Source organism: Seriola aureovittata, chromosome 19 (genome assembly GCF_021018895.1).
Source record: "Seriola aureovittata isolate HTS-2021-v1 ecotype China chromosome 19, ASM2101889v1, whole genome shotgun sequence".
Lineage (NCBI taxonomy): Eukaryota > Metazoa > Chordata > Actinopteri > Carangiformes > Carangidae > Seriola > Seriola aureovittata.
This window is the reverse complement of record NC_079382.1, coordinates 17,518,864-17,533,179: the sequence shown is the minus strand read 5'-3', so window position 1 is coordinate 17,533,179 and position 14,316 is coordinate 17,518,864. Positions and strand designations below refer to the sequence as shown.

Here is a 14,316-nt window from a genome sequence, read left to right as displayed (position 1 = left end):
CACCAGATTCGGTAGCGTTTCCATAGAGATGGACGTGGAGTCAGCGTCTTTTCTCCAACTTCACAATCAGACCCACTTCTTTTATCTGAGGCAGGTTACACTGTTAATACAATCCCACAGGAAAAGGTTTACATCATCAAAGTGAATTCCCAAACCCTTTGAAACAGACAAAACCCTTCATGTAAAGAGATGTAAAGTTTTTGAACTTTGACATGGGAATAAAACCACAGCAGTGGGATTAATGTTTTCATTTCAAAATCTTTCATCATAAACGTCGTCCTCTCCTCTTCTGCTTCACATCGCACTGTATGAGAGAACACACACTGTATCTCTCATTAGGTGTAAGACACATCAGAGGTAATTGCAGGAGGGCCGAGCTGCCACTAGATGTCATCATTTGCACAAATGATAATTCACATTGATGGAGTTGATTCTGGGAGACTCACTGCTGTACTTAACTGTATTAAAATGATATTGATTGGTATTAGAGAAGGCTTTATTATCACAGGCTGTGATAACAAGATGATGCAACTGCTGATCAGCTTAGTGCATGACTTTAATTCACTGTGACCAACATTGTTCTTGCCATTTACAATCATCGTCCAACAGCCGTGATATCACAGTATTTATCAAAATAGCAAAACAAAAAAACAAATTTCTAGTATTTTCTACAGTTAAAATAGTGTTTTCATTTCATGTTTAGAGCTCGGCAACGTCTACTTTTATTCATAAGAGTATTTTTTCTGATAATTTATATCACAAAATCAATCCATGCAGAACAATCATGTTAATGTTCATTTGGAGGAACTGTGCTCCACTGTTCTGCTGAACATGTGGTGATCCCTCATTTTAACCCCTTGTTTTATATTTCAGTATTCTTGGAATTCATTTCTACACTATCATTTTGTGAAACAATAAAAAAATACGATGGCATCATCACAACACCGACCAAAGTCAATAAAATACACTACTGAATTACAGAGTAACTCAACTTCTATCAACAATACTGGTAATTCAGAATGTTTATACTGCATTTGGCACAGCAGCAAACAGTGTTATATACAAAGACCTTATCCATAATGATTAATAATAGTATCCAATCACACAGTGCGATAATTATTTTGTAGTCCATGATGTATAGGTTGTTATCTCAGCAGGCATTTTGTCCTATCATTGTAGGAAAAGCACAATGGTAATTAACACAAATAGTGATGGCTGTAGTCCATTTAGATATGTCACTGGGCTGCCTATAGTGGAATACTTAAATGGAAAATACCTTCTGTGAAAACTTCAAAATGTTTTTAAAAAATGATCTGTGTCTGTTTCAAGTCTAGAAAAGTCCAAAAACAAAAGGCTTTAACATAGAAATGCTCATACAGTCTAATTTAATACCCCTTAGACAAATTAATTCATTAGAAACTCAAGGCTAAGCATAGCTAAGGATGACCATTGTGGGATGCTTGATACACTTGATGCAGCATTGCTTGCTAACAAGTGCTCTTGTTGTCCAAGTGGCTCTTGAAGAACTCCTGGACTCTTTCCCACAGGTCCAGCTGAGCCTCAGAGTGGGCTTTTGGCTCCCCACCAAACACCACCGCTCTCCCTACTGCTGCATGAAAACCAGACGGACAGTAAGGCATGTGAGGGACTTCCAAAAAGTGTCCAGCTTTAGGATAAGTAACCAGCTGGAACGATTCTTTGCCATGATTTCTCAGTGTTGCGGCAGCCTGTTGTGCAAAAAAAGCACTGTTCCAGTTGTGGTCATCTTCAGAAGCAGCGAACAGGAACTGGCAGCTGGCACGTTCAATGGGAATCAAAGATGCCCTGTTCTTCTCCAAGGCAGGGTCCGGTAAGGCATCGCGTATATCTACAAGCCCAGAGTCTGTGATTTTAACATTCTTTATGACAGGGGGGAGTGCAGGGATTACAGTGTCTTTGTAGTGTAGAGGGATCACAGTATTTGCACTACAGCCATTAATAAAGACGGTTGCTGAGATCCCTGAGAGGAAAGATGACATGGACAAAGCCAAAGCACCGCTATGAGAGACTGATATGATGCCGATCCCAGGACCTTTGACCTGTGCAGAGAGGTATTGCGTTAATAAGCACGTGTACCCCTGCCAGTATGTCTTAAGTCATAAAGATGTGATGAAATATACTTTTGAGCGATAAATAACGATTCCTCAATTCCATTCAAAAACCAGGGCTTATATAAACTGAGGCTGCAACTAACAATTATTTCCATTACCTATTAATCTGCCATTTCCTTTCTTAATTAATCAATTAATAATTGCATCTAAAAAATGTTTAGCTTCTGTCACAACCAAAGGTTTGTGTCATCAAAAGCCAATAGATGGCAAGATAGACACAGCAGATACAAACATGAGCATAAATCATATTCTCACTTCAGTTGTTATGAATTACTTGAACGCTGTTTGAAGATGTAAAACAGCAAAGTAAATATCAGACAATAGAGATTCTGAGATTATTATCTTCAGTACTAACCTCTGGCTGCCTCCTCAGATATGTTACACCCTCTTCAAAGTATTCCAAATCCAGGTTTGTAGGGTTTTTTGGTAAACCCTGGTAGCCATAATAGGCCAGTGCCAGAACAACAAAACCTTTATTTGCCAAGAGGCTGGCTCTGGGTTCAGTAAGCCCTCCACCTAAAGTGTACAAATCCACGATTCCAGGGAATGGACCCTTTCCTGAAGAAAAAAAACATTGATTTAAACACCAACACTGTTCCAGTTTTTATGTATATTTCTCAACTCTCCTGTAAGTTAAACACAACTAACCTGGTGGTATGAAGAGGACTCCTCGTATCCGGCCCTCTTGCACAGGTATTCTCTTCATCCCTTCTGTCATGTATCCTCTCTCGTTGGTTTCAGAGCTTAACAGCTCACCAGTCTCCCCACACAGCGCTGCTATCTCCACCTGTGTTGGGCTGAGCACATTCTTCTTCAGGAGTTTACTGTGTGGAGTGTCTGGTGCCATGGCCCAAAACAAACCCATGGGCTCCACTCCGGTGTAACTTCCTCCCAGAGAAGGTGCATTGCAAACATCCACCTGGCCAGTTTCATCTGCTTTGTACTGGGCAGAGGCCTTGAAAATCACCCCTCTGTCATCAACCAACTTGGACCTTAGTTCGACTGGTTTTAAAGGAGCAAGTCCCTCTACTTTTATCTGCACCATTTTATCAAACAGGCAACGGACGCTGGGGAGAATTTTAAGGCGGATCTGTGAGGAGGCCATTTTAGTTCCTGAAGATGGGAACAGTGACTCACCGTTACGGCCTCAATATCCTTTCCCTTTCTTAGGGCCTTTATTTCAGTCTTGTTGGTCCAGCTCTATGGTCACTGCATCTGTCAAGACAACCAAGAATTGAATGAATATCATAGATTTCACAAAAAAAATCAACTCTATATGTGCCTCAGCACTATCAAAATTGTTACTGACAAATGTTGCATTGGATTTTTCTTCTTCTAATTGGAATATTTAAACATTTATTTGATGCTGCACAAAATTAATTCAAGTTTTAAATGAAAACATTTATAGAACCTCAGTAAATCATCTCACATAACATAAAAACCCATTTTACATTTTTAATAAGCATAATCTTCACTCGTACAAAAGATCAAGTTTGCCCGTAAAACCTGAATTTTCTGTATTGTGTTTAAAGTGCCATCACTAAATGTAACCAGGAGCACTATACACACAAGAGACTGTGCATAAAAATCCCTGGAGATGAGTAGTTTCAAAAATACTAAAACCAGCCTGTCTGGCACCAACAATCATGCCAGAGTCAGAGATCACATTTTTGATGTGAACATTAACTGAAGCTCCTGTCCTGCATCTGCATGATTTTACACACTGCACTGCTGCTATATGATTGGCTGATTGGATAACCGCAGGAATAGGTAGGTGTACAGGTGTTCCTAATAAAGTGCTCCATGGGTGTCTATAGAGGAGATTAAGACAATTGCACGGACATTTTGAGGCAGGTAAAGCGTGTCTTTGTTTTTTGAAGGCCAAATGTAAACTGCGTTCAGTCACTTACCACCTTTCACCCAGATAATATCAACTCCGTGACCGACAATCACATGAGCAACACTGACGGGTTCAATTTGAAACAGACTAGATAAACAACATTAGCCATGCTATTGCCTGTAGACAACGTGTTTCTGTAGCTAACTGAGAAATGCTTTGGGGGGTCTTAGGTTGATGGAAAAAAGTGCATTCAGGGACAGGGTAATGTCTAACTGGGTGAAAGGTCGGCAACACAGCTCACTGTTCCTTAGACGAAAGAGATAATTGGTTAACAGCCAAAACACAAGCACTGACTGTATTTTATGCATCCACTCCTGCATGTATAGTTTATTTAGCTAGCTAGTTAGCAAGAAAGTAAGTTTGCAGGTTTCAGTTTGACTATGGTCTTTGTTTTTGTTTAGCGCCTTTGTTTTGGTCAAACAAACGACCGAACGACAAAAGCGAACAATAATTTGAGCCATACTGTTAATGCCTGTTAAAAAGTATTATCTCCAACCACCCAGAAAGTGACAAAAAATTCAAACCTGTACAACAGTTAAGCATTATTGTGTACAAAAGTAGCACGTACCAAGCAGGCAGCAACTGGGCGCAACCACTTTGCTAAGGAAAGGGGGGAGTCACTATCAGCTGCTTCTCTTCTCCTGTGCTGTCTCTCTTACACTAGTAGTATGTCAAAATCGTCTTTTAAAATATGTGCTTCCTATAGAAATTAACGTTACTTTCAAATATGAAATAAAATTAATAATCTATCTATCTATTTTTAATAATTCCCCAACTAACGTTATCGACTCAGGAACCGATATATAGGTAGGAAGGTGATGCATCCACTAGATGTCAGCACTGGCACAGTATAAACACTGGGAAGGCTTGGCAGATGAGGAGCATTTCATCTATTTTCTATTAATCTCCTAACAGTATTTAGAGAATGCACTGGTCTCAATGATGTGGACACAGCAAATTAACAGCACTGTATGATGGGAAACTCATTTGCAGCATATGTGTTTTCTCCTTAGGTGAAGATGATATGATAAGATGTTGAACCACCTCCTTGCATATCATAATGAGCATAATGGTAGAACACTAGGTTCTGCTGCCTCTTGTTTATTGGATAAACCTGTGAGTGTCTTTTCAGAAACTCTTTACAGGACTCAGGGGCATGTCAAGGTGTTAATCAGTCTTTGGGCAGTGCCAGGACTTCAAAATCTCTTTTATCACAGACTTCTTTTAATGGAAAGGAGTTACGAAAATAATTTTTCATAGCCAAAGAGGGTAAATTGGGACAGGACATGGGTGTAACAGGAGATCGGGGGGGGGGCGGGGTTTAACTGGAACTGGAGAAAGTGAAAGTAGAAGTGGATTTAATAACTTAGAACTAACAAATCTGTCAACATCTGAATGTTAGTTTTAACTAACATGCTAGTGATGTAATTTTGAACATTGAGGCATTGTGGCATCATTCTTCCTTAGTGTGCATTTTTACACACAAAGAATCACCTCTTTCGTTATTGTTGGCATATGATCTTACTCCCTATAACAACCATTGCATGACATGATTCATAGGACAATAGGCTACAGAGAATATTTAAAAGTAGAAGGAAAAGACATAAAGCTGTAAAATACAAATTCATTTACCATACTCAACATTAACATGAATGTAGTTTCTTCTGAGAGCTCCATATAGTTCACTAGACACTGAGGATAAAGGGCAGATTACTGTATGATATGGTTCTGGTCTCTAGTTTGATGACAGATGTTTGCAAATACTTTATGAACTTTATGAACCTACAGGAAGTAGGCAGGGATTTGAAAAATAACTGACTGCCTCTTTTGATGTGTCTTCACAGTGACGCACTTGGTTTAGCAAGGTTATAGTGCAGAGTGAACTGCATGAGAGATTTCACTTCCTTTCCCTGATGAGCTAGTGAAATTAAATTTTCCACACATTTGTTCTCATCTATCTTTAATTTGCCAGTGCAGTGTGTACATGTAGCACTATATTGTACATTATATAATCAGATTTACTAACTTTCTTTATGCAAGTACTGGAGTATAGATCTAATGCATATGCACACTGTGATGATGTACAGTACTTTTTCCAGTCACAACAGCTACAAAGAAAAACCATGTGAAATGTCAGAGAGGATAGAAAGACAAAGTCCTGAATTTATTTCCATCTTTGTCCCTGGTGTTTGAACAGTCCAACAATGTCCAACATGGCATTAAATGTCTGACATTAAAAAATAAATAGACAAAATAGAAAATAAAAAGCCAGAAAATGTGATTTACATTAGTAACCAATACAATTTTCAGGAGGCAGACATGGTAAAAGTATCAAATTGTAAAAGACCATGGTTGTAGGATATCAAGATGCAAACATCAGTGTAGATACCATCGCAAAACATATTAAAATATCCACAGACCGATCATCTTATAGCAAGGAACTTGATATAGTGACTCTTGAAAAGAAATATACATAATTTTTCTGTGCTTAGTGATGATTTGTCTGTAAATGTTTTTGTTTACATAAATGTCTACAAAGGTTTGGGGAACCCTTGGACAATATTTTATTGTTTCTTGAAGTGAAAGAGGTAAATACAGCCGTTGCAACAATATAACATTAAAATGAACCTTTCTTCTAATGTTAATGCACTGCTGCTCTCTATTTCATGAACTTAAAAATTAGAAAAATACAGTAACTCCAGTGTGTGAAAAGGTTTGGGCATCCTACTAAGTCAGCACTAAGCAACCCTGTGCCACAGGCTGCCATACAACCCTAAAGCAGACTATTTCAATAACATTAGATCTCACAGTTTGGGACCAGGCAGCGATAACTGGTTAGGGTTAGGATAAGGTTGGGTTCAGGTTACGCATCATATGACATAACTAGTTAGGGCTAAGGTGAGTTTAGGGTGAGGTTAAGGTATGAGGAAACGCCTATCAACGCCAACCATAATATTTTCACCTTATACTTAACAGGGTGCCCAAACTTTTACATATGCCTTCACTGTTTAATTTTTTAAGATAATGAAATAAAACCTTTTAGGGCATTAACATTTGAAGGGTGGGTCAATTTTTCATGTCTGTTTGCTGCAGGGGTTGTATTTACTTATTTTCACTTAAAGAAGTCAACATGATACGATATGTTACTTGCCCGGGCGTTTGCACACAACTGTCACTATAAACTAAATACAGTTTTGATATGTAGTTAAGGCATTTGCAGTTTTTATTGTTCTATATTTTTATGTATTTTTCTTCTAGTGGATTCTTTTGTCTCCCCACCTAATTCTGTGCTCTTATTTTGAAGTCTTGTGGTTTGGCTTGACAGATTAGGATCCGCCCTTTTAACGAGGTAGCCATGGAGACCGCGCGAGAGCGAGGCAGCTGGTAGAGCCCTCACAGAGAGTGTTTCCGCTCACCTAAAATAAAGAGCTGACGAGCCGAGGACGAGGAACAACGGAGCAGTACTGACAGAACTAGACGACGAAAACATTATATTTTTGTTTTATCTTGCCACATTCTCGTTTGGGTGTCTCCATCTGAACAACCGTTAATGCCTCGAATGTGAACGAGAGAGAGGGGAGAGGCTCGCTGCTGGTAACCTTTACGTTGGTGAGTCTTGTCTGTTTTTTTTTTTGCAAGCTAAGCACAGATAGGCCACTACGAGATCTCCTGCTCTCTTCTTTACCTCTCCACCCCCTGCCTGTTTTGGTTCATTACATAATTATAAACAAAAATAAAATGTCGCAACGATTAATAACTTATCGTGGAGAATAATGAGTTGTCAATTTTGTTTATGTGTTGTTAATTAAGCTAACCGTGAGCTGTGACAAACGTTAATAACTGTTAACGTTTGGGTAAATGCTGTATTTTGTTTCTGTCAGGACTACCCTATAGTATTCAGCTGGATATATGTTTTTATCAGAGGGCAAATTCCATCATGACAAAGTGCTTAGAAATATATTAAAACAGAAAAACCGGTTTTAGCAGCTAGTCAGTCCTGCCTTGTCTGAAACAGCTGTAACGTTACTGTATTGTTACATTTCGGTCATGTGAACAATAATCGCAAGAGGTTCGCTGGGGTAGTTAATAAAACCGTTGTCGCATAATATCCGAATTATACATGGTGTATAACCATAATACTACCTGAAACAAAGCTCCAGCATTTGTGTGGGTAGCTATTTTACTTTGTTAGAATGAGGTTGCTTTAGGTTTGTCTTTGTTTTTGTCCATCGTTATGTGTGTGTGTGTGTGTGTGTGTGTGTGTGTGTTGGCAGCCCACCACACTCTTTGTTTAAATAGCTCGCAGTACAGTTGCACGTGTCGAAGCGTGTGACTCTGCTTTAAGGGGCTGCTATGAACACAGTTGACCACGTCTGGTACAGTTGCAGGGATGTTTTAGTGAGTTTTGATGGTCCCTTTCCTCAGATATTTGCAGAATACTGTAATTTCCCACTCCTGAGCTTTTGGTCCTAGAAAAGTTTCAGCGGTTTGCTGGGTTTAGTAAAAGATGACATTTTGCCATTGCAAAAGTCAGGGAAGTCCAAATGAGAGCTTTTGTTTATCATGAAACATACATTTTGAGAAACCACTGATGTTAAGGAAGTATTCCGTTCCCACTAATGTTTCCACTAAAAATAGCTTCATTTTCTGTGTTTAATATAGGGCTCGGATTAATGTTTTCATCAAATCGTTTTTCAACACATGTTGTTATGAGAGTAGGGGAGAATATAAGTCTGTTATCTGTCCCATTTTGCCACATCATTTATATAGCGGAACCTGTCCATTGTATTTGATATGTAGTGCTGTTACTAACATTTGTTTTCATTTTCGGTTTATCTGCCAGTTACTTTATCAATTAACTGTTCAATTAGGTGGTCTGACCAACATTAGAAACAGTAGATTTTAGTTTCATTTCTGCATAAACTTGATGAAGTACCTTGATACGTCATGGTTTCATTTGCTGGATTAGCAATTTAACAATTATGTCTGGGTATTTTATCCATTTACAATTTCTCAATAGATTTTCCTGTATTAACTGATACTATAGATTAGTATCATATAAAAGTGCATTTACCATGATATATGAATTTATCCATATTGTCCATCATAGAGGTATTTTTTTTTCTTTTTCACAAAATTAATTATCACAGCTGTAAATTCAGTCTGTTCCCATAATTATAAATCCACTGTCAGTGAACATTGTCCTGCTCCTAAGCAACTTTGTTGAGCAGTGCAGTGTTCACCGACCAAATAACATGCTATTTGCACTGAGTCATTGCTCCACTTTGTCGCTAGAAAATCAACCTGTGTGATTTTTAATGGCAGCCATTATTTTATGTGGTGTTGTGCCTGCCTCTATTATTTCCTGTTATGTTATAATGTTTTTAATCCTATCGCACCTATGAGTTGTTGATACAGTATTTGAAGTGTTCAACAGTATGTAATATGTTACTTTGCTGGACAGCGCTCTCTACTTTTTATGGCTTGATTCAAATCTAAATATGTTTTTCTTTGCAGAATTGATAGGAGTATTGCGATAAGTATAAGTGTTACAATCACTTATCTGACTTCCATTGTTTGGACTGACTTGTTTAGTTTTTACACTTTGTACATGCTCTGGCTTTCACAGAGTAACTAGCAGACATACTGTGTGCAGCTTTAATGGTTCTCAGTTTAAAACACATTGTGTAACTGCATTGAGAGTTTTATGATTCCCGGTCCAGCATTCAAAGGCTTTGCTGTTTGACAACATAGCTTAGAGAAAACATCTTGTGAGTAAAGATAAGAACATTGTTTGGCTTCAGTCCCATTCTCAGATTTTCCTACCTTTCACCACTGTCAACATAACATTTGCCAGTGTTTCTCTCTTTTTTAGTGTGTTTCCCCTTTCATTGTCTTGTTTCATCTTACTTCTCTCCCCTTAACTCCTCTCTTCCTTATCTCTTTTTTCTCTCCTCTATTTTTGTGTCTGTTTCTGTCCCACTCCTTAAGGAAGTGCAGAAGGATGCTCAGGCCCTGTGGGGCTTAACACTACAAAATGCTTCATAACAAAGGGTCTTTTCAGTGCTGCCATGCAGAGTCCCATCTCTGGGCTCCCTCCGCAGGCCCAGACGGGCTCCACCAGCAGCAGTAGCATTGGGGCCTATTGGGTGGAAATCTCCTCTCGGCTGTTTCTTTGGCACACTGAGTGCTCTCTGTTCCCGGACACATGCCTGTGCTGCTGCTCTCCTTGGCTCCCTTTGCATTCCAGGAGCCCCGGGCAGCTGAAAAACTGCAGTAGCAGCCTGCTGGCTGGCTGGTTGTCTCACTGGTGTCTGAAGTGGAGAGTTGCATAGTTTTTTCCTCAAGTGGCGGACTAAAGAGACAAAGTATTAATGCTGTAAAAACTCAACTTTCTTAATGCACTGGATTGAAACATGGCCCACACAATCAATAACAAGCATGGCTTGGCATTGCATCTAATGATTATTTTCGTTATTGACTATTATTTTGTGATGTTTTCTGATATTATTGTTTGAGCATTGAAATGTAGAAAAACAGAACTAACGTCTGGCATAACAAAGGCATGTTGCTGTTCATAAATTTTTAAATGGCAACAGCGCATCTTCATTATGAGCTAGCCTGATTGATGATGATGTTTGATTTCAACACAGCTTCAGAACAGCTTTGTTCTGGTTTTGGCAGTATTTTCCACATAAGGGTGCCATTCCCCTCTATCCCGTAAATCTGACAGAGAGCTGCAGATTAGAGATTGTACAGTGTGCTCTGCTCCTCCATATGAACATAGCAGTAAGCTAGAACTGGCAACGCTAGTTTTGTTGGATGGTTTGGTGTCTAGTTTTGCCTCTTCTTACCCTGTTGCACAAAATGCTATTTTCTTTATTGGATTGGAACAAGTGATCACATTGATTATGGTGACCAATTAAGCCACATGCCACTCAGAGCTGACAATAATTCTTCATGTATTTTATATAGGTCTAGTTGTGTTTTCTGAAACTAACACTATCTTGAAATGATTTAATCTGGGTCCTAGACTCACAGAGCTTTATTTAATATTAAAAAAGGAAGTTGTCCTGTTCTTTTATATGAAACCTTGAAGTGTGTGCCTTTCTTGGATCTATGTGCATGGGCTGACATGTTTAAAATCTTCAGTGTTTTTTCTAATTAAATCTGTCCAGTAAGCCAGTTTAGATAACTTTTGCTTTGTGCTCATTTATACATTCCTTTAAATTGTCCTGCTGTTATTGCATTCACTTTAAAAAGATACATTCTGTTTTGTTAAATACCCCATTCTATTGGTACTAATATAAATGAAAGTAGTCATACTGTGATAATGGCTTGAATGTCAGCCATTTAGAATGACACTGATGGCTGCACACGTTGATTGTAGATACACCAATGTCATCACATGCCCTAAATTGTGATTTTAGTAAGCTAATGTTACGTGGCTTCTTACAGCTGTGGGCAGGAAGTATTTGTTTGTGTGGTTTGGAACAAAATGTTGTTCCAGGAAACAGAAGGCTCACCATCTTTGGTGGTGTCTGACAGGAAACCCACACAGTTGCAAGTTTGAAAGTTAAACATGACGTATTTCTGAGCTTTTGCTGTCAAACTGCCTGCTGTGTTATTAATCAATTAAATGCATGAACATTAAGTCAGCACATCATGAGATCTGCAAAAAATTCCTTTAAGGCTCAGAACTATCTTGTTCTAACTAATTGGAACGCTGTATTTTGTGGGATACCTTAGCACAGAGTTAATGACTTTCTCCTTTTTCAGATGATCTTGTGTGAAAGCAATTAAGCTAATTCTGCTTAAGTTTTCACTTTGCGATCGTACTGGCCGTTCAATACTCTGCCCTCAGCGCTCTCGGGAGGTCAGTCCTGCATTATAAATGCCATCCCAAGTGGTTATTTACATCCCAACAAGTGCCTTTGAACAAAACACGTTATTTTATTGTCCTTCCTTTGACTTTTGATTGTCCTTGATTTTTCTTAGACAAGTTAATGTAAAGCCTATCTGTAACCCAGGCCTTAGCAGCAGTAGTCTGATCCCAACATGGACAAATGAGAAAGCGTCTGTGGATCAAATGGCTGGCACAGGTCCCCTGCGTGTGTTTTTGACTGGCTGCCCTTTGGCTCAATGCAGCAACCAAACTGTCCTGCCAAAACCGACTTGCGTCACTCTCTCCCACTGGCCTGCACCACATGCAGGTATGCCTCACCATCCCACCTACTCTTGGAGACATCAGAAAGGTGGCAGGCAGTAGGGGGCCCTGCTGTTTGTGTGTGTTTGGAATTTTCTGCCAATTTAACTTATCTTCATCTTTTGGTAATTTGAAATCTAGCCTAGTGCAGGACACTCACATGTGGAAGCACTGGCAGTAGCATAAGATATCCGGAAGTTGAATTGCAGCATGTAATCAGTCCAGTAAGGTAGACACACAGTGTCACTGCAACTGGAGTCAATGGTCTGTTATGAAAACTGAATTTTATTATGACATTGACTAAGAAATTGCATTTAATGTGGATCTTTCACGTTACACGATCCACTTAAGGCCACTATTTGCTCTGATGCAGTCCAGTGGATTCACACTCCTAGCATGTTGTGTGAATGCTACTGGCCAAGCATGTGTTTGTTTACTGTTACTTTCCTCATCATAGTAGCTCCTGATGGTATGTGTGGCAGCGCCAGTGGCTACGCGGCAGCTCTGCAATCAAATTTGTGGCTGTCTAACTGCAGCCATGCCATTACTGTAGCCATTAGCTCAGCAGCCTTGTGTAACTGTAATGGGCCCGCTGCCCTCTCTTGAGGATATGCTGCCTGCCAGCCGGCTAGTTCCCCACAGAACGCAGCTACTGCTTCTTCATCCCAGTGTCGTTTAGGTTCCACTGTCTGCATACCCTATACTACGTGCAAGTGCATGTCATTTACAAAATGATAGTATACATCTCGTTGTATCTCCACAATCAACCAACAAATGCTTTTAGGAAGTTAGTTAAAGTGGTAACACAGAGAGAGATTAGTGGAGAGAGGATGGGGCTGTTTTTGTCTGTGTGCATATGGCTGTGTTTTTTTTTTTGTTGTTTTTTTTTTCCCACTGATCACGGAACACGGCATTTGATTTTGCATTTACATGTTAGATGTTTTACATTTACAGATACCACTTACACTGCACTTACATTGTACTTACAGAAAAAAATCCCAGATAAAAGGAAAAACATTGTCTGCAATCTATAATAAGTGACGCAAGGAACAAAACAGAAGCTTATTATACTGATATTATTGGCTGGTATTGGCTATAAAATACACTTTGCAACTATCATCAGCTTATAAAGTATGTTTGGCCATACGAGTGGTTAAAAAATACTGGGGATATATCAGCAAGAGGCACCTGATGTAGTTATCTTTACATAATATGTCCGTCAAACTCTATCACAGATAACAATCTGCAGCATATGGCAGCGTAGCATCACAGCTGAGCAGCCCGTGGAATAGCATCTGTTTATCACTCAACTGTAAAATACTGTGCCCTTTCTATCAGGACTCTTTAATAACTACATTTGAGGATTCCTTGCTTAGTGAGTGTTTGTTTATGCGCTTTTATAGATGCACAAACAAACTAATATTGAATAACTAGTAACTAGGTAATAAATAAAGTAACAAGTTTTGCTGATCAGCGACATTGGCTAAACACTAGGGAGCAGCCTGAGTCAAAAACTTATTGAAATTTTACTTATTTTATGATGAAGCTACAGTAAAGTGCAGATACTTGGACAAGCTCCTCCACTCACCGGCAGGGTTTTAGTAAGAGCTGCAGTTGTAATCGCTGTTTTGTTTTTGAGCTGATTCTCTCGGGCACATTTTTAGCCTCTGTCCCTCTAATGCTGCTACCTCATCAGCAGCAGGGATGTGATTCCCTGTTACATCATCTATGGCAGAGTCTAATTGCTGGTTCATTTAGATTTTGTGGCAAAGACAAGATTGGGGATCGAGGGGGAGATCAGAGTAACTCTCAAGCCACTGTTGCTGCCACTAGCAGATTTTAAAAAGGAGAGTTGTTGTCTGTCTCTCAAGGGGGTGGTTTAATTGTTTTGAGGAACCAACACATGAGAGCAAGAAGTACACAAAGTCATTCATTTAGTTATTGTTATCATCACTAATCCAATTGTTAGTTGATGCCGTACAGAAAATCCTTTTTTCAGTCACACTCTGTTTCTCTTCCTGTCTTTAAAGCTCTTTCTCTATTCCCTCCTGTCTCTCTGT

At 39.2% G+C, this 14,316-nt stretch overlaps 2 protein-coding genes across 5 annotated transcripts in view; one reads left to right on the top strand and one right to left on the bottom strand.

Annotated features, from left to right (window-relative positions):
* Positions 1-538: 538 nt before the first annotated feature.
* Positions 539-4,712, bottom strand: acot20 (acyl-CoA thioesterase 20). Of its 3 annotated transcripts, none has more exons than XM_056363613.1 (4): positions 4,619-4,712; positions 2,799-3,365; positions 2,506-2,708; positions 539-2,078 (listed from the first exon to the last, which is right to left on the bottom strand). In XM_056363613.1, the coding sequence occupies exons 2-4, from the start codon at positions 3,253-3,255 to the stop codon at positions 1,488-1,490; spliced, it is 1,251 nt and encodes a 416-aa protein (XP_056219588.1). In that variant the 5' UTR covers positions 3,256-3,365; positions 4,619-4,712; the 3' UTR covers positions 539-1,487. The 3 variants fall into 3 exon arrangements, with proteins under 3 accessions (XP_056219588.1, XP_056219589.1, XP_056219591.1); XM_056363614.1 differs by lacking the exon at positions 4,619-4,712 and adding an exon at positions 4,575-4,611; XM_056363616.1 differs by lacking the exon at positions 4,619-4,712 and adding an exon at positions 4,061-4,418.
* Positions 4,713-7,430: 2,718 nt separating this feature from the next.
* susd6 (sushi domain containing 6) overlaps positions 7,431-14,316 on the top strand; it is a 32,986-nt gene continuing 26,100 nt past the window's right edge. Inside the window, exon 1 of one of the 2 annotated variants that reach the window (XM_056405462.1) lies at positions 7,431-7,659. The gene's annotated coding sequence lies outside the window, so the exon portion shown is untranslated. The remainder of the gene's footprint in view (positions 7,660-14,316) is intronic. The other variant, XM_056405461.1, reaches the window with a different exon arrangement.

Coding starts and splice junctions, on each gene's coding strand:
- acot20 (XM_056363613.1), bottom strand. CDS start 3,255: ATGGCCTCCTCACAGATCCGCCTTAAAATTCTCCCCAGCGTCCGTTGC. Junction 2,709..2,798: donor AGTCCTCTTCATACCACCAG/GTTAGTTGTGTT, acceptor TTTTTTCTTCAG/GAAAGGGTCCATTCCCTGGA. Junction 2,079..2,505: donor ATCTGAGGAGGCAGCCAGAG/GTTAGTACTGAA, acceptor CTCTCTGCACAG/GTCAAAGGTCCTGGGATCGG.